The 20,400-nt window shown below is 33.9% G+C and overlaps 1 protein-coding gene across 1 annotated transcript in view; it reads left to right on the top strand.

The window, feature by feature from the left end:
* Positions 1-20,400, top strand: part of ROBO1 (roundabout guidance receptor 1) — a 444,051-nt gene that overhangs the window by 347,382 nt on the left and 76,269 nt on the right. Inside the window, exons 7-8 of the mRNA XM_065913546.1 lie at positions 10,495-10,619; positions 13,087-13,258. Of these exons, the coding sequence (XP_065769618.1) occupies positions 10,495-10,619; positions 13,087-13,258 (297 nt within the window). The remainder of the gene's footprint in view (positions 1-10,494; positions 10,620-13,086; positions 13,259-20,400) is intronic.

The raw sequence follows: 20,400 nt of genomic DNA on the forward strand, positions 1-20,400 counted from the left end.
ATAGTTTAAGGCTGTAGTTACATGCCCTAGAAGAAAAGTTAAGGTCTCTGTAAGAACATAGTAACATTCTGATAAGATTTAGTGTCAAATTTAAGGTAGCTCCTTGAAGAAGTATTTTTTTTTTTTTTTTTTTTTAGCTAAGTGCTAAGATGAGTAGGAATTTAAAATAGGAGGATCTCAGGGTATAGCATAAACAGAACCAGAAGTAATAAGAAGCAAAGGGTACTCAAGAATGAGAAGAAGACCTACATAGCTAAGTTGGAAATGTGGGGGAGGGAAGAAATATGAGAAAACACCAAAGAGTTACTTAGCAAGGCCATGTTGGGGATTTTGCTCTCTTCTAAGAGCAGTGAGGCCCTACTGAAGGCTTTTGAACTAAATGTGCTATATAATCAGATTAGTTTAGTTTTTAAGCATTCTGGTTGCTTTGTGAGATCGGAATGGAAAAAAAGCAAGGCATTATTTCAGGTGATTGCTGTTTCATAACTTGCCCAGGGTGGTGGTAATAGAGTCAGAAAGAGGTGGATGGAATGGAGAAACAGTTATGAAGTAAAAGCTATGGAGTTTGGTAATGAATTGTACATCTCAAAGAAGAAGAAAAGAAAGATCTAGGTTTCTGGCTTTCTAAATTGATTTAGGAACTATTATCACCAAAATTGCCAGGAGATCCAACTAGTCCATCCCAAAGGAGATCAGTCCTGGGTGTTCATTGAAAGGATTGATGTTGAAGCTGAAACTCCAATCCTTTGGCCACCTGATGCGAAGAGCTGACTCATTGGAAAAGACCCTGATGCTGGGAAGGATTGGGGGCAGGAGGAGAAGGGGATGGGAGAGGATGAGATGGCTGGATGGCATCACCAACTCAATGGACATGAGCTTGGGTAAACTCTGGGAGTTGTTGATGGACTGGGAGGCCTGGCGTGCTGTGGTCCAGGGGGTCTCAAAGAGTCGGACATGACTGAGTGACTGAACTGATACTGATACCACCAACATTATGATCCTGAGATCCTACGTCCGGTGGCATACGCATCGTCATAGATTGCTGGATACCTGCATTTCAAATTCAGACTCTTTAGCAGGCAAATAACAAGTTGCACCATTTAATAACTGTTTCAGGGTACAGTGGGGACATTTTTAGAAACAGAAAAGAAGAAGTTTATTAACTTTTTCCAGCATAGTGCAAGATATTTCGTGTATCAGGCATAGTGCAAGATGTTTTGTGCAGATAGCAGAGTTTTCAGTCATGGTACTATTGGCATTTTGGGTTGGATCGTGCTTTGTTATGGGAAGCTTTCTTGCCTGCTGTAGGATGTTTGTCAGCATCTCTGACCTCTGCCTTGTAGATGCCTGAAGCACCCCCGCTTCTGTGACAATCAGAATTGTCTCTGGAACTACTCATCTAAAGTGAGATAGTTAAGTGGAGGGGAAAAGTTCATGGTATTTTTTGTACCAATTAAATATATTCTAAAAATGTCCTTCTTAGTCACTCTATTTTGTATGCCTGAAGACTTGAAAGACATAATGACAGGCTTTTATGTTAAACTCAATCTTTTCCCTAAAAAGAAGTCATATCTCATATTAAAATAGCTTGAGAGTTTTTAATTGTTAGAGATATTATCATTCATGAGTATCTATGCATATCATTTCTCTTGTGTAACAGTGATTAGGTTTTGTCAGTTCAGCTGCAGATAGCTTCACTGCTTAAATATTTGAGTGTTCTATTTTATTCAAATGTATTTCTTCTCAGAAACATCTTATAACTCACTACTTTACTCCATTCATATTCTTCTGGAATGCGGTATTTACAATTCTAGTCTGTGATATTTGTTCATTGAACCTTGCTGTTTAAAAAGCACAATGTACAAGAATGAGATAAAGCACATCAGTTTAGGGATTCACTACTGTTTAGCTACTAATAATGAAAATAATTGTATGACCCACTGCTGACAGTGAAGAATCTGGATACTTTATCTAATTCATCACTATATATTCAAATATTTTTGCCACTATATTTCAAAAATAGAGATTTCAATGTGGAAATATCCAAATTGTAACTTTACCTTTGTGCTAAACTTGCAAATATTTAAATTTCTTGCAATTTTCTGATATCACCTGGATTTATATTATGAGCTATGTATGTAAAGTACCTCATCAACTTTAGGTAATGTTAACTGGAAAGAATATTTCCCAGGAAATTTTCTAGTAGAGTATGCATTTGTATATACATAATCAGAAGGAAAACTATTGGAGGCAGAGTGGTATAGCTGTTGTCCTGCTTTACCTCTGAATTTCCATAGTCTTAAAATCACAGTGTAGAAAGCACTTTAAGAGTCAACTACTCTATTTCTTTACCAGACAGGGTTATATAGCTAAGCTGTTTTGGCCAAATGGAAATAAATCCCGTATTTAAAGACCTCTAGGGACATCACAGTTGGCAACCAATTCATGGTTCAGTGACCTTTACTGTTAACTGCTTCTTTTCTTTACTTTTCCTAAATCATTCATGCTATTATTTAGGCCCATTATCTTCTTCTCTTCTGTCCTAAGTAGTTATCAAGATTGGCTGATCCCTGTATTTATTAGACATAATCTGAAGATGTCTTAAGTATCTGTCCCCCTGACTTGTATTCTCAGATCAAAAAACGGCCTCTTCCTCAAGCTTCTGTGTAATTTTTTCAAACATTTATCATCTTTCTGACTCATGTCTCCTGAATATGACAAGCAGATAGAAGAAATGAGTCTTTTCTTTCTCCTTCCCTCCCCACCACCCTTGCTTCATTCTTTGCTTCCTTCATTTTTGTGTCTTCACTCTTAGCTTCTTCTCTTATTTATACCTAAAGATTATTGTCTGAATAGTGTACATCCTTAGAATACAGAAGATTTCAAACTGATTAAATAATCTGGAGTTTTTTGGTGACCCATTCAAAGGAGGAAGAAAGTCTTTTACTCTATAATCATGTGTATGTGTATTTGTATGTGGGAGGGAGGGCATGGGAGAATGGGGGAGAGAAAGAGGCTAAATTCTCTATACCATTTTAAACAGTTCATTTTCTAAAAACTGTTACTCAAATACATAATTTATATATCTCCAAATATTTTAGAGTGCTATCCCATTTCTCCTTTTGAATCAAAAGTGTACCAGAAATTTATAACTATATAATATATATACATGTATATATACATGTTGTGTGTGTGTGTGTGTGTGTGTGTGTATTTTAAATTTTTCTTAACTCCTCTTCCTCCTGCACCCAACCTCAAGAAAATAAAATCTAGGTGAGAACACTATGCTTCACATACAAACTCGGCTTTGGGGCAAATTCTCCAATCCTTTACCCCTTTCCAAACTCCCTACAATGTAAAGAAATTTCAGTCTGTTCCTGAAGATGGATTATAATCTGCAGGATGTTGAAACATTAAAAGACAAAAATTAGTAAGGTTTTTTCCTCTTAAAAATATGTATTTATTTTGTAAAGTTACTTTAACTTCCTATTTGGCACATTTACTACCCTAAGAAATATTTTTATCAAAATATTATTTGTCCTCATCTTCAAAAAAGTATTATTTTTTCAATGTATATTGATATAAAATGTTACTTCAAGACAAGAATTGATTAAAGTTGATTTATCCTTAAGAAATGATCACTTTTTTTCCCCAAAAGATGAACTTTTTAAAAGGCTTTAAGTCTGTTTTCTTCCCACCTGTTAGTTTCCCATGTCTTTTTCAAACCATAGCTAAATATTCTTTAAAGGATTTTAATATCATGAAGAATACTTTAAAATTGCTCTGATGCAGAGGTAGTAAGGATTTTAGGTTAAACAGTGTATGTAAAATGAAATAGATTATTTGTCCTATTGCATATCATTCTCCCCAAACTGATTAACTAGTAGGAAAATTTGTACAGACTTGAGTTTAGTCAAGAAACCTGGAAGAATTGTCTTTGGCTAGTCATCTGTATCCTTGAAGAAGTTATTTTTAACAATTTAGATTCTTAGACTGATAAATTCTAAGGTCACTTCCAGACCAGAGCTAACATTTTATTGTTTTATTGTTTTATTAGAGGTAGAGACAGACAGGCTTTTCCTCTTTCTTAAGAGGAAAGGGATTGGGATAGAGGTGCTCCCAGCCTCTAAAGCAGAAAAAAAAAAAAAAAAAAAAAAAAAAAGTTGAGAGGAGTTCTGTAGAGGATGGGAAAGAAGCTGCTCATAAACCAGGGGCGTTAGAGGATAATGAATGAACAGGATCCAAATGACTCATTTTTTTCTGATTCTTTCTGGACTGATCTAACTCAACAATAATGACCACTGCCTGTTCTCTAGAAGGTCTCTGCTTTCTGTATAGGGGAAAAAAAAAAAAAATCCTTCATCCTGACCCTGAGAGAAATACCGAGAAAGGGGAACTCAGTGAAAAACCTAACGATTTAAAGACATTTCTGTCATTTATTCTCAATGAGTAAAAGGGTTTTATGTGAAGGATCTAAATGGCATTTATTTGTTTGCTGAAACTAGAACAAATAAAATTGTATCAGGCAGGTTTTCATTTAGATAAGAAGACTCACTTCCTGATAGTCATGGTTGTTAAAAGCTTAAAAGATCATTCAAGATAGAGTCCTCTCAAAAACCTCTGATGTTTTAGGAGCTTCTGTGTTAGATGTTGTCTTAGATAAGTTTTAGGGTCCTTAATAGACTATGAAATATTTTACAGTTATCAATTTCCATTGATGTTATATGCAAGTATACTAGCCGGACATTCTTAAACACACTGGATTTTAACTAAAAAATTCAACTACTGCGGTTCAGCTGGTAAAGCCTACAAGCAAGAGAAAAGTTCCTTTTAAAATTTTAAATGAACTAATTCCCAGTGATTTCTTGGTTTCTAACATGTTAAATATTTTTGAAACTGTTTAAGGAATTTTAAATTACTGAAAATACATGATTAGAAACTATTGATGAATCATTCTCTGATCTCCTGACTTTCAGTAAGGCTTGATTTTAACTGTATCAGTCTAATCAAATTTATTTTCAGAGATTACCCAAAAGATAATTCTATGACTTTGTGTTTTCTCAAAGCTAAGTTATGTTGCTGTAGTTATCAGGTTTGCTTTCTTGTAGTTTCTGAACATTTCTTTCTGTCATTTAAAAGACATCATCTTGAAACTTTTGAGAAATGTAAACAAGCCCTATCTTCTTTTTATGTGTTTTCAAATCTGGATGGCATGTTTGATGCTATGATAAACATTATGCCTGAGTAAATGAGATTTTTTTAAACTTTTCTTGCTTGCATGAATGAAAAATTAGAGATTTTACTTTAGAGTGAAAAATAAAAACAATCTATTTCCTTCACACTAAAGGGAACATGTGAGTTAAAAGTGTATTTCCGAATTACCTTTCAAATTTGCAGAGGTGGTAACAATAGAGAGAACAGGAGAACGCTTCTATTTTAAAACTTGTACCATTTCACAGTAGCAGTGCTTAGAGTAGTTCATTTATCTAAGGCACAGAAATGCAATCAAGTCTAATTAATTGTGGCTTGCTGAAAGACATGGGCATTATTTATTTGAGTAAAATGTATTGTGGTTATCTACAGGGCTATTATGAAAGGCTCTGCATTTGACAGTAATTACCTATGTTTCTAAATGAGCAAAACAATTGCTTTCCAATATTTTAAATATGTATTACTCAAGCTTTCTATGTTAAAATATCCACTGTTTCAGCCCTGAAAACAGGTAATGTGACTCTAACTTTATTAGTGTTATAAAGTTTTCTGTTTTCATAATGTGTTTACATTTTTTCTTGTTTTCTCAATGAAAAATATGCAAGGATACAAATGTAACACTTTTTATTAACGACAATACTCAGCCAATGGTCATGGACCAGCAACACCTGGGTTCTGCAAAATCCCTCGTCATAGTCCTGACCTATATGATCATAACCTGTATATTAACCAGATATAAGGGTGATTCTAATGCTTATTCAAGTTTGAGAAGAATGGGTTTAATAGAATATCATTGGCAGCATGAACCATTTAAAAATTAATTTGATGGTGGAGTTACAAGATTTAACACTTTATCTTTGTTTAAGATGTTTGATTTCTATTCTATGTGGCATTAGCAGTAAAGATTTATAGTGTTTTTTTCTTTTAAACCCATTACACTTATAACTATCTGATCCTGTCATCTGGTAGCAAAATGTAAAGTCATTGAAACGTGTTTTATAATTTTATAGCTATCATTCATTGTAGCTCTGCCATTTAATCAAAGTAGATATTTTAAGATTCATTTCTATTTTTCTTAAATGATTTATGGTGATATAGAAATGCTAGCAAATATAATTCATTCATGGATAGTATGAGCCATGTATCCAAATATTAATGTGTTCTTTTTATTTAAAAGAAAAGATCATTGGTTAAGTCAAATCTTACTACTTTTTCTGTTTCATTTTCAGTTTCTTTATTTTTATTTATTCCATGTTTTCTTTTTTGTTTTGTTTTAGTTGGGTCTGGTAAGTTGACATTTTATTGGCCATCTTCTAATCATCGTGTCATTGTGACTGGAACTTCTCTTGCCCTTTTCCATCCATACCCTTCCATGTCCTTCAACCAATCAGCCTCCATGTTTCACTTGTCATTGGCCACAAAGACAGACTGCACAGAATAAAGTCTGCAGGAAGTATGGGTAACTGTGACAAAGAGTGAAAGGTAATGGGGTTGCTAATTTTATCTTATTAAATGGTGTGTGATCTGCATCCTTTTATTTTTTTTTCCTCTTTTTTAAATGAGTGATGAAACAAGGAGTAGGATTTTATCTTGATTAAGTACCATTTCAGTTTGTGTCTCATGAGGTAAACAATGAACAAAATAGGTGCACAGAGGACCATTTGTGTTTGGGAGATCTAAAATATGTTTATGAATTCATCTATATCTGTCTGAGTTTATCTAACTGTTGTTTAATGATAGTCATTGAAAGTCCTATAAGTAACCTTGCTCTTAAGGCTGGTTGCACTCATTTTCATTTCTATGTGTCAGATTCATTTCATTTTATGGAGGAAATAACCGCATGATGTGTTTAAAATGTATCAAAATTTGCTTTAATAAATATCTGTTGTCATGTAAATAACATTTTTTGAATACTTTCATTATCAATATTTTTGGGAAGGTGTCTACTCACACACTTTTAGGATGCTAGAGCATCATTTTTAGATATTTCTGTATGGTGTTCCATGTAATAATTTTGACCCCCCAAAAAAATCTATGTTTTAAGTTAAAAAGCTATACAAATATTCTAATGATGTCATTTCATACTAACACAGATAGGAAGATCGATTGTTCAGTAATGGTAATGCAAAGCTTTCCATATGTGCAAAGCTAGAGCTGGATTCAAATTTAATGAAAGCAAAAGTGAAAGATGAAAGTGAAGTAAACATTTATATAATACAATTTATTAGGTATTATGTGATCTATATCATATAATTATATTGACTGAACAACAAACATGCCCAACTACATTAGAAAAAACTTTAATAAATGGAAATATATATATATATAATATTTTTGAGAAATGGATGAAACTAGTCTATCATTAGTCCCTAGAAATCAAAAAGCTAAGCACAGGAACACAATATCCACAATAAATAGGATATTAATGGCAAAGTAATATGAAAATAAGTGTTTAATCTCACTAACATAAAAATGCCAATTAGGAGATTCTGTTCTAAGTTTGGCAAGTTTGTTAATGCTTAGTGTTTGTGAGGTTTAGGAGGAGAGTTTCAGTTGAAATAAACTTGAATAAAATTGAGAAGGATGTTAATTTCACCATTGTGTTTAACAGTGGGAATTAGAAAGAATCTAAATTTAAAGACAATTGATTACTTAAGTGATGAAGGTAACTTAGTATTTATACCGTTAAATAGTTACTTAATGATACTGTAGGAGAATATTTTAAAACTATACAGTCCAGTATGTATGGCTGCATTATCAGTAGATTTTCTTTTTTTCTCTTTGCTTGTCTAATTTTATTTCCAACACTGAACATATGTGACATTAGTAACGTGTTTATCTATTTTTAATTATAGTGAATTTAAATTTTGTAGCCCTTGAAAAATATCCCAACATTTTTAACATCAACATTTAAACATCAATTAGATGCACATGGTGACCAACCTTCTCAATCTAAATATAAGTAATGATGATAGAAGATTGATAGAGGCATATTTAATCCATTTAAAACTGTTCTTAGAGATATGTCTATACCTAATATCTAACATACATTTAGAAAAGGATTTTTTCTGAGACATGCCTTCTGGCTGGTGTCTTTGTTGATGTTGGCTGGAGAATATGCCTATAAGATATAGTAAATTCATTTCCAGGCAAATATCCTGTGTGGAAGGATTGCTGCAGGATAAATGCAGTTAACGTAAGGGTTTGTATCCCTTGTTCCCACGTCTTTGAGGTTTCAGGCAAGCTGGCATTTTATAAAAGAAACATGGATTCTGGCACATGTTATTAGACATGCTGCTGAGATTTAGAAAAGAGACCACCCGAAGTTTTTACTTGTCTGAGTGATTTGAACATTTATATTTTCCTACTCAGGTTCCCTGCATATATTGGAAAGTCATAGTCTCCCATTCATTTAATTAATCATTTGGTTTTCTTTCATTGAAACAAACCAAACTCTTTTCTGGATTTAGCTTATTATCCAGTCTTAGTCCTTTCAATTTCTGGTCTAATTTCTATGTCAATTATTCTAACCCTTAACTAAGGAATCAAATGCTCCTGTATGGATGTGTGTGGAGGAAAATCCCCAGGCCATGTTGCACACGCCTGTTATTATACCTGGATAATGATGGTGTTTACCAAAGTCATGAGTAAACCACTCAATTACAATCAGAGTTTAAAAAAAATTATAAGCTAGAACTTCAGTATTACCAAATTGAGCTAAACTTATTCTCCTAACGTTGTATTTTCTTCCCTATAAGTTATAGGACATTTGAAGGCATTTGCCCTGATTTTTCAGGTCTCCTATAATTTTCTAGTCAAATGGTGTAATTTCTACTAAACCTCAATTAAAAATAAAAAGGGAGTATAGGAGAAAGCACACTCATCTAAAAGTTAGGAAATATAATTGCTTTCTTCAGTTTGGTGACCATGCAAGCTGTTTTACATATCCATTCTCTTTTTAAAAGAGGTATTATATTTCACTTTACACACCTGTATACATACAAATGTAGAAAGTTTATATTTTATAAATTTCATAAACTTTATATTTTAGTTATTATAAATACTTGTATATATGTCCCAGATGCAATTGACCAAAAAAAAATATTTAGCAAGAGAAAACAGTACCATTTCGAATCCTCACCTTCATTAACAAAGAAGTCATATTTTTGTGAGCAGACTGGTATGTTAACATAATCTGGGTATACCTTTGGTTCATATTCACTTTAGGAGCTTATCCTAAGTGACTGACATAAGTAAGTAAGCATATTTTTAAGGTAAAGTTTAGAAATAATGGAACAGTCTTAAAAAGTGGATTACACTGTATAAACTAAAATGTCTGACTTGAAACATTCGCTTCAATTTGAACTGAAACAAGAAAGGAGAATAATTAGGTATTTCAGACAGCTGATAAGAAACGAATTTGAAAAGTGTAAACAGTAGGTAGAAAGACTTAGATTCAACGCACATTTTTTCCAAGCATAAAGCACAGACCAAAACAAGCTTTTTTTTTTTTTAAGCCAGTGACTCCATCAGCACACCTAATGTTTTCAGCTGGCATTGCTCTCAGTGGAACTGACACAGTTTTCTGACACTCTATTTACTGCTGGATGAAGTGGCCATTTAAGTCTGTATAAATCAAACAGTTTGGACAAAGCTGGCAGTATTTATAATGTCAGGATGAGCAGATGTTTCCAATTTACCCTCATTTCCATATATATTCTGTTTGAACATGCCCTTGCCTATGTAAATGAAAGAGGCATTTGACTCCTCCAGCGCTTTAAATTCATTTCCATTCAAGTAATTGGACTGAAGATTTTAAATGGTTATACCTTCCATAGCAGCCTTTCAGGAGCTTTTCAGTTAAAGTAATTTTAGGACCTGCCTACCTCAGGAGGTCCTTGTGTCTAAGATTAATGTCCATACACCTTTAAGCAGCTCTAAATGAGAAGAAATATTTATTCATACAGATTTCGAGTATATGTTGAATGTAAAGGGTCAAATTGTAGCTCAAGAAGCCTTTTTGACATTGAAGTTCATCTTAGAAGATCAAGTAATTAAAAAAAAAACTTCTTTATAAAACTTTCCAATTCCACTCAATGAATATGCAGTTAACCATTTAGATTCAATTGAATTAAAAGTGAAAATTGATGCATTATGTATATCTAGATAGTACATAACAAGTGATATAAACTAATGGCAGCGCTTGGAATATCAGCAGATTGTCTCAATTAGGACAGTGACTACAAGCTTTTGATTCAGGGTGATCTGTTTCATCTCCTTCAGAACCTCCACATTTTGTTGTGAAACCCCGTGACCAGGTGGTTGCCTTGGGACGGACGGTCACTTTCCAGTGTGAAGCAACAGGAAACCCCCAACCAGCTATCTTCTGGAGGAGAGAGGGGAGTCAGGTATGACCTTGTTCTAACGTGTCAGCCAGCACAGGTGAATGCCACGTATATAAGAAAAAGCAACAAATGATTTAGTCACGTAGCTGTTGCTTTAAGAGAACTGAGAAATCTCTGAGTCACCTGCATTTTTCAACAATAAAACAGACTTTTAATTCTCAAATTTTTCCTGCCTTGTTTTGGTACACCAGGTGGTATATAGAATAGTAATTGTTTAATCATGAAAGTTTATTCCCAATTTATTTCTATTTTCCAGTTTATTTCCTTTATTTTCAATTCAGCCACATTAAAAAAAAAAACACTTTTTTCCTCAAGTTAATTCAGTTAGTTCTAACTTCTCTTATTCAGATATTTGTAATTATATTTTAAAATAGATTTGCACACATTTGAAACAAAGATAATGATGTCAGTGCAATTTCTCTGAAAGCACTAGGAATCTGTAGTGTATTCTTTGCTTCTTTATGTTTTATCTATTTTTTTGTGTGTGTAATTATATTTTGCTTTTATTTATTTATTTATTTTTATTAGTTGGAAGTTAATTAATTTACAATATTGTAGTAGTTTTGGGATGGGGAATACGTGTAAATCCATGGCTGATTCATGTCAATGTATGACGAAAAGCACTGCAATATGTTTTATCTATTTTATATCTATCAATTAAAGATTCATCAAACTATGTGAAAGTCTCTTTAGCATAGACGTTATATTGGATATAATTCAGTATATTTTAATCCTTTGAAAACTATAACATGCATCACTTTTGCTGTCAAGTCCTACTCTCTATACATTTTTATAAACCAGAATTTTTTGTATACATTGAAACTAGAATATAGAGATCTGTGCTCTTAAAAATTAAGGTTCCCTTGGGACTTCAGCTTATTAAAGAGGGAATTTTGAAACACTTTCACTTTAAAAACAATAGGAAAATTTAAAAATAGTTTTAAAATTATGTTTTCTTATCTCTTAGTGACTTGAGTTCTTCGATAAATGGACACATCTTCCTTTACATGTTTCTGATACTTGTAAATATTATTCTCATTCATTTTTAATAAAATTATTCCTAACCTCTTTATTTTTTGTTTAAATCATCCTTGAGTGTGTTGTCTTCTGACCTTACTTCTAATATGTTCGTAAGAATTACATGGAGGTAGTTTACTGACTGTACTCACTAATAATTTGTACACCATGCCATCAAGTTCACTTTTATTTTCACTTTGGTAGCGAATATCAACTTGGTTATGGTATGGAGGCTATCATTTGAGTTCTAATATCTTGGCTGGTTCTAACACATTTCATTGGGCCTCAAAGGACAAAATTTGCTGATAGCAAATTAAAGACAAGAAAAAAAGGTTTTTTAGTAGAACAGGAAGAATTGAAAGTATATTATATATGAATATCTGTGTATCAATAAGAGTAAATCCACTAGCAGATTTTCTTAGTAGAATAATATTTAAATGGTCCATTTAGTTATTTTACTAGATCATACATTGTCATCTAATATCTATATCATATTTGAAATAATTTTTATTTGGTTTGGTTTGATTTAATAACTCACTGTTTCTTAATATTTTGTTATTGAATACATATCCATGTACTAGTAGTTAAGCTTTTGTTAAAAGGCACCTAAAATTTTTAAAAAGTAGCAAATTTATTTGATTAGAAGAAATGTTAATATTATTTATTTCATGAAAAATAATGATACTATATGTTACTTTGCATGAAATATACACTCCTTCCAATGAGCAAGATATTTAGATTCATAGAGAGAAATTTGTACCACCAAGTAGCATCACATATTGTCTAGAGTTTATTTTTAAGATAACTTTCTGCAGAAATAAAACTCCATTATGAATTCTTAAATTCAGTATTTGAATTTAAAAAGCTATGACAGATATGCTCACCATTTAACCAGAAAAATAAGAAACTTAATAACTTGATTGTGAGATTACTGAACTTTTATAATGGACAGGTAACAGAGATTCTTGTGATGGTACCAAAATGATATCCTTAAACTTAATTTGTTGGAATGTGTTTAAATTTTAATGTTGTTTATATATTAAAAGATTTGCTGTTTAGAATTCTAATAGTCACATCTATGTGAAACAAAACTTTTAAGTCTGTTTTGCTGAAATATGTAAAACGTTTAACTCTAATAGTATCTCATATTCTTTTATAAATAGTATTGTTTGACATTGAAATTATAAAGGCATATATCAATATTTAGAATTCATTTAAATTTTCAAATAACCCCACTTAAGTTTAGATGATTAAACTTTGTGCGTTTGTGTGTGTGTGTGTGTGTACCTCTGTCTGTGTGGGTATGTGATAGAGAATATTTAGCTTATTTTCATACATATGTTTGTGTATGTATAAATATTTAAGTATCTGTTTATAAATGTGTAAAACATAAAAACATGTTGGAAACTAGCAACTAACCTATTATTCTTTCCTCCCAAATTCTGGGTTCTAGAATCTGCTTTTCTCATATCAGCCACCACAGTCAACCAGCCGTTTTTCAGTCTCCCAGACTGGTGACCTCACTATTACTAATGTCCAGCGATCTGATGTTGGTTATTATATCTGCCAGACTTTGAATGTTGCCGGAAGTATCATCACAAAAGCATATTTGGAGGTTACTGATGGTAAAGTACAGCATTTTATTTCAAAATGGCTAAGTTTGGCTTAGTGTAAAGAGAATGCCAGTAAACACACTTATTTTCTACTTTGTATCCTTTCTTACGGATATGGCAACCCACTCCAGTACTCTTGCCTGGAAGATTCCATGGACTGAGGATCCTGGTAAGCTACAGTCCATGGGGTCACAAAGAGTCAGACACAACTGAGCGATTTCACTTTCATCCTTTCTTACAGTAATTTTGGTACAGGCTAAAAGAATAAAGATAAAAGTGATTAAATGTAAAATAATTTTTATTTTAACTAGGCTATATGATAAATTTCTTTCATCAAATTAGTTTCGTAAAAGCATGACAATTATTCAAGGAAAGTTTATACTGAATAGTTATGCAGAGGACTGTGTCCATGTTTTGGAAAATAAAAAGTTATTTTAAAGTCTCTTGGTATAAAACATCATCCTTTTTCTTTTTTCCAAATCATGACGATAAGATGAATTGTTGACAAATCCTTCTCATTACTCAAGATGAGCAAGTTTTTGTTGTTTATCAGCTCTTCTAAGCATGATCAATTAATGCCAAATATAAAGATGCAGTAATAGAGAAATCTGAATTTTAGCAAACTCCTAGAGACAGTGAAGGACAGGGAAGTCTGATGTGCTGTGGTCAGTGGGGTTGAAGAGTCATTCATGATTTTGAGACTGAATAACAATAGAGAAAATCTCCAAACCATAAGATGGAAAGCAGTAAGAAGAAAAGGAAATATAAGTAAGCATATAAATATATAAAAAGTATATACAATCAGATTTCCTCTGCTCTTTGAAAATAGAGCATTCCTATGAAACAGAAATATAAGTAGAAATGGCATAAAGGGAGGAAATATTTGTTTCTTTTCATAAAACTGAAAATCCATTTCAGATTTATTTCAGTTAGCGAGCAAATACACTAATGTGCATGCCTGCATGCTCAGTCATGTCAGACTGTTCGTGACTTCATGGGCTATAGCCTGCCAGGCTTCTCTGTCCATGGGATTTCCCAGGCAAGAGTACTGGGAGTGGGTTGCCATTTCCCTCTCCAGGGGATCTTCTCGACCCAGGGATCAAGCCCACATCTCCTGCATTGGCAAGATGATTCTTTACCACTGAGCCACCTGGGAAGCCCTATATTAATATAGGTCTTTCATAAAAGTGAAAAAGTGAAAGTCACTCAGTCATGTCTGACTCTGTGACCCCATGGACTATACAATCCATGGAATTCTCCAGGCCAGAATACTGGAGTCTTTCCCTTCTCCGGGAGATTTTCCCAACCCAGGGATCAAACCCAGGCCTCCCACATTGCAGGCAGATTCTTTACCAGCTGAGCCACAAGGGAAGCCCAAGAATACTGGAGTGGGAAGCCTATCCCTTCTCCAGTGGATCTTCCCAACCCAGGAATCAAACCAGGGTCTCCTGCACTGCAGGCAGATTCTCTACCAACTGAGCCATCAGGGAAGCCCTCATAAAAGCAAACTGGCTTATAATGAACTTTCAAAAACTGGAGCGTACTTGTATATACATATGTATATATACATAAAAGAAATATACATGCACTTTTTTGTTGGTGTATTGTATTTCATTGTATAAGTACCTCACAATTTATTTATGTTTATTTATGTACTCTTCTATTGATGGGTTATTTTCAATTCAGGACTTTTATTAATAAAACTAAATGTTTCTGTAGAAGACTATGGGTGGGCATATGCATTCAATTATCCTGGTTTGCCTTTTCATGAATGCATATACTCTACTCATTTCTCTCTCTTTTTTTTTTCATTTTCCCTTGTAGTCTGGATGTATCTTTGTCCGATATATGTATTATAAATATTTATTCCCAGTCATTCACTTAATGATGATTTTAGGGCTTAAGTAATTAATTCTAATGAAAACCAATGTATTATTTTTTTCTCCTCTGCTTTGTCCTTTTAGTTCCGTAGTCTACCTTAAGATCATGAGGATAGTCACCTGTTTTTTTCTGGAATCTTTATTGTCTATATGTTTGAGATTTAAGTTGTTAGTCTTTAATTAATCTTTGTGTGTGGTGTAAAATAAGGGTCAAAATTCCTTTTCTTCCCTTACATGGATCCTAAATATTTCAGCATCAGTTACTGAAAAGGCAGTCCTTTCCCCGGTGAATTTCAGTGGCATGTTAATCATAATTGAAATGAGCATAAACGTAGTGAAACTGCTGTAGTCACTCAGTCCTGTCTGACTCTCTGTGACCCCATGGACTGTGTAGTCCGTGGAATTTTCCAGGCCAGAATATTGGAGTGGGTAGCCTTTCCTTTCTCCAGGGGATCTTCCCAACCCAGGGATCAAACCCAGGTCTCCCGCATTGCAGGCAGATTCTTTACCAGCTGAGCCACAAGGGAAGCCCAAGAATACTGGAGTGGGTAGCCTATCCGTTCTCCAGCAGATCTTCCCAACCCAGGAAACGAACCGGAGTCTCCTGCATTGCAGACGGATTCTTTACCAACTGAACTATGAGGGAAGCCCCCATTAATGTAGTAAACTACTTCTATGTTCTCTGTTATATTCCATTTATTTATGCCAGTATATGTGATCTTAATTATTATAGCTTTATAGTAAACCTTACAAACTGGTAAAGTCTCCAACTTTGTTTTTCTTGTTTTAGGTTGACTGTTATAGGCCTTCTGCATTTTTTAATAAATTTTTAAAAACTGCTCAATTTCCATACACATAATACATACACATGCACTCAGATATACATACACATCCTAATATCCTAAGCAAACAAAAAAATCAAAATTTTAATTTTGATTCCACTTTAATTATTAAACAATTTACGGAGAATTAACATCTTAACAATCCAAGTCTTCCAATTTAGGGAATATTTCTGTCCAATCAAATCAAATATATACACAGTATCTGCCAAGGTCTAACACATGGTAGACACTAGATATTTTTTTGAATAAGTGGGTGTAACAAAGAAGGAAGAAATTAACAGCTAGCTGTTGATTAAGACATAATTCAAAATTTAGGCCGTCTCACTCAAAAGTTCACATTCGTAACACTGTGTATGATATACATTATATACCTACTGGCTCCAATAAATTAGGATGACTTAAAATGTTTTGGGGGATTCCCTTGTGGCTCAGCTGGTAAAGAATCCATCTGCAATGCAGGAGACCTGGGTTGGATCCCTGGGTTGGGAAGATCCCTTGGAGAAGGGAAAGGCTATCCCCTCCAGTATTCTGACCTGGAGAATTCCATGGACTGTATAGTCGATGGGATCTTAAAGAGTTGGACACAACTGACCCAGTTTCACTTTCGAAATGTTTTTACAGTTTCTTAAATGTATTAGAGCTATTCAATGATGGCTGTGAAGACACATAGTTAATTTGATAATGATTAATATAATCAATATTTAGAAAAAGTAGAGCATAGATTTGCAAATATGTTTATGATTGCAACTTTATAAAGCAACTTGTATGTAAGGATGTACATGAAAAAAGGCCAGAGGAAACTGTGGTAAAGTATTTTCAAATATCCCTTTCTAGTCTTATAATTGAAAGCAAGACTTTCTAAGTGCTTTTGACATGGCTTTATCATGAATGGTTATATGTGAGAAGAGATCAAGCATATGAACTTCTGCTAAGCTAAAAGTAAAACAAAACCCCTAAATTTGTGGATTCGGGATTCATTCCTCGTGGCCAGTTCATTTCTAAAACTAAATTTTCTGTTTCATCTTATCATCTCCGGGGAGATTTTAGGTGGTTTTGTGTTTGCTGTGGTGGTACTACATTTTTAGTTTTGTCTGTTTTGGCATCCATAAATATCGTACAAACAACTTACAACTATGGACTCATTCTTTATAGGTATGCTGTACCTATGGTGTGTGCTGACAATATCAGTATTTACATATTACCACATCAAGAAGAGAGATAATAGGCAGAGTAGGTTCTGGATAATATCTGACTTTAGTCTCTCATCTTTTTCTCTTTATTGTTTGCAAATAAAACAAAGGCAAAAGCATGAGGCAGAGAACATGGTAGAGTAGTAATTGTCTTTGAAGTTTATTTCTCTGCACCTGAGGCCTACGCCATGTCACTTTTGACTCAGGAACATAGAAATTCATGTCACCTATTTAAGTGAAAATGCTTCTTCTCTTTATTACTAAAAAGTAAGAAACAGTAGTTAGTGGTGACTGAATGATATATAAAATCTAAAATCACTTGCATGAATCTCTCAAAAGTTATTGATATACAGTAGAAAGAGGGATAATTTTCCAATTACTAGCTATTTGCCAATTGCTAGCTTTTTGATTTCGATGAGTCACTTGAGCTTCCAGTGTTTCAGCTTCCTAATTGCTGAAATGAGATAATCGTTTACAGCCTACAGGTATTTGAGATATGTTTTGCAAACTGATGGCAGTTGTGATATATGACTCTTACGTTTGTTGGTCTGCATGCTAAGTCCCCTCAGTCGTGTCTGACTCTTTGCTACCCTATGGACTGCAGCCCATTAGGCTGCTAAGTCCCTGGGGATTCTCCAGGTAAGAATACTGGAGTGGGTTGCCATTTCCCCCTCCAGGGGATCTTCCTGACGCAGGGATTGAACCCAACTCTCTTATGTCTCATCTCCTGCCTTGACAGGCAGGTTCTTTACCACTAGCATCACCTGGGATGCCCCGTTTGTTGGTGCATAGATGTAATTTTGCATCCTTAAACTCATCAGAGCGTGTATGTTATTCTATACTGTTTTCCACTTAAAGTTATTTTATGACTATATTTATATGTAACATAGACTTTATGATTATTTTTTGAGGTGACAAAAATATTACCTCTGATGTTATATCTTTATATTTAGGGTCCTTAAATCTTTCACTGAACATGTGGAAAACTAGGTGAACTTATATAAACTCTGTTCTAACAGGGGTACATCACCTGTTACCCTGCTGGACCCAGCACCACCATCGCCACCATCACCACTATACTGATAGTTAAAATAAGCAGTTATAGTTATTTAATGTCTCCTTTGTGCCAGGCACTATGCTAGTAACTTTAAACAGATCAATTATTTCAAACCTGACACTGCACTTTACAGATAAGGAAGCTGAAGCAGAGAATGGTAAAAAGATAGACCCAGATTTCCATGTCTGTGTCTCTGTTTCTGCCTTGCAAGTAAGACCAGCTACACCATTTTTGTAGATGCTACATATATGCATTAATATGCAATATTTGTTTTACTCAGATACCAAGGGGGAAGTGGGGATAGGAGCAGTTGGGAGACTGGGACTGATATATATATACACTATTGATTCTATGTATAAAATAGGTAACTAATGAGAACCTGCTCTATAGCACAGGGAACTCTACTTAATGCTCTGTGGTGACCCAAATAGGAAAGACGTCCAGAAGAGAAGGGGAATAAGTATACGTATGACTGGTTCATTTTGCTGTACGGTAGAACCTAACACATATTGTAAAGCAACTATACTTCAATAAAGATAGATTAATTAAAAAAAAAATATATATATATATACCCAGAGCCTTCCGATACTAGCTAGCAGAACTGAGATTTAAACCCAAAGTTTGCACCGGCCAGCACAGTAGCCACCTGCCACATGAGGTTATTTAAATAACAGTTAAAATTACTTAAAGTTACACATCCGGTTCCTCAGTCACACCCGCCACACTCAGATGCTCAGTAGCCACTTGAAGTCCTTGGTTTCTATATTAGCACAGATGTGGAACGTTTTCATTTTACTGTGCTGAATCCTTCTGATGCCAAAGTCCATGCACGCACTTTCTTTAAATCATATTTCTGTTTCTTACACATCCTGTTTTACTACCTGATAATTCATTCTAATAACCCAAATGTGAGCTATTAGACTCTTTATTTGAAGTTTTTCTCATAGTCCTAAATTTAGGATTGATTTGTAAATGTGCTATGCACTTTAGTTTGTATAACTTTAGATGTTTTATCAGTATTTTATTCTAATCTGTGACACCAACATATTCCATTGTCTTACCTAAAAATGTAAAATTGCTTTAATGAACTTTTTTGCCTCTGATTTGCATATTCCTATTTTATAGAAAAGGGTAAGTGGTGATTTCACAATTCATATAAATGTCTAGCTTTTTGCAATTAGCAAAGCACATGGAATATTTATTATTCTGCTTAAATCTTCATAGCAATCCCTGGAGCTGGTTAGAACAAGTATTATTATCCTCATGTTACAGATAAAAATCAGAGACTTAGATAATAAAAAGAACTTGCCTAAAGACACATGACAGATGGTAGAGGCTGATAATCAAGCCTGCTCCTCTCTTCTTGCTTATTTTTGTAAACCACCCAAGGTAAACCAGGAAGAAATCAGTAACTGGGAAACAACATCATTATTCTGGGATGGGATAGGAAAAGGGAAGTGCAAAGGATGCTAAATATGAGGCAAATATCAAAGAACTGTGAAGACACAGAAAGTTGAATAAATCCCCAGACACTGAATTATTGCTAAATATAACAAGACTATGAAAATAAACCACTGCACTCTGGGCTTAATTATAGTCAGTTATAAAGAACCACTCTGTTACTGATTTAATTAATATCTAGAAATAAATATTCATTGATTCTTAGAATCGGGGGAACACAAGTGGTAGAGTCTTATAAAAACCTCAGTGCAAAACATTATCATTAGTTTTTCATACATACCAGAAGGGGCATTTAATTTGATTTTAGCCAAACTTAACAGATAATGTAGAAAAGATTAAACAATTCTAAGCAAAGGAATTATTGGCTTATAGTTTTCACCCGTGGAGTATCTGAAACATTCCTGCCAAGTTTCAATCTCCAGCCTTCTAATACACCCCTACGGTATTAACAAATTTCACACTAGCAACCAAAGATGGAAGAGAATTGGAAGGGCGAAGTGAAAATGCACAGTTGCTGATTTCACTCTCTTGCTTTCTTGTTTTTCTTAGATTGAATGCCCAACACTAATAATTATTGCATGATAAATGAGGAACAAATTGAAGTGTGACTCCAGCTTGTGCAGAATCTTTGGTGCATAAAACTTTGAATGTGACACATCCAGGCTTGAAAATGTTGCATCCAAAATTTAGTTACTCTGGCCACTAGTTTTCTTTAAGCAGGCAA

The sequence above is a fragment of the Muntiacus reevesi genome, chromosome 21 (genome assembly GCF_963930625.1).
Source record: "Muntiacus reevesi chromosome 21, mMunRee1.1, whole genome shotgun sequence".
Classification (NCBI taxonomy): Eukaryota; Metazoa; Chordata; class Mammalia; order Artiodactyla; family Cervidae; genus Muntiacus; species Muntiacus reevesi.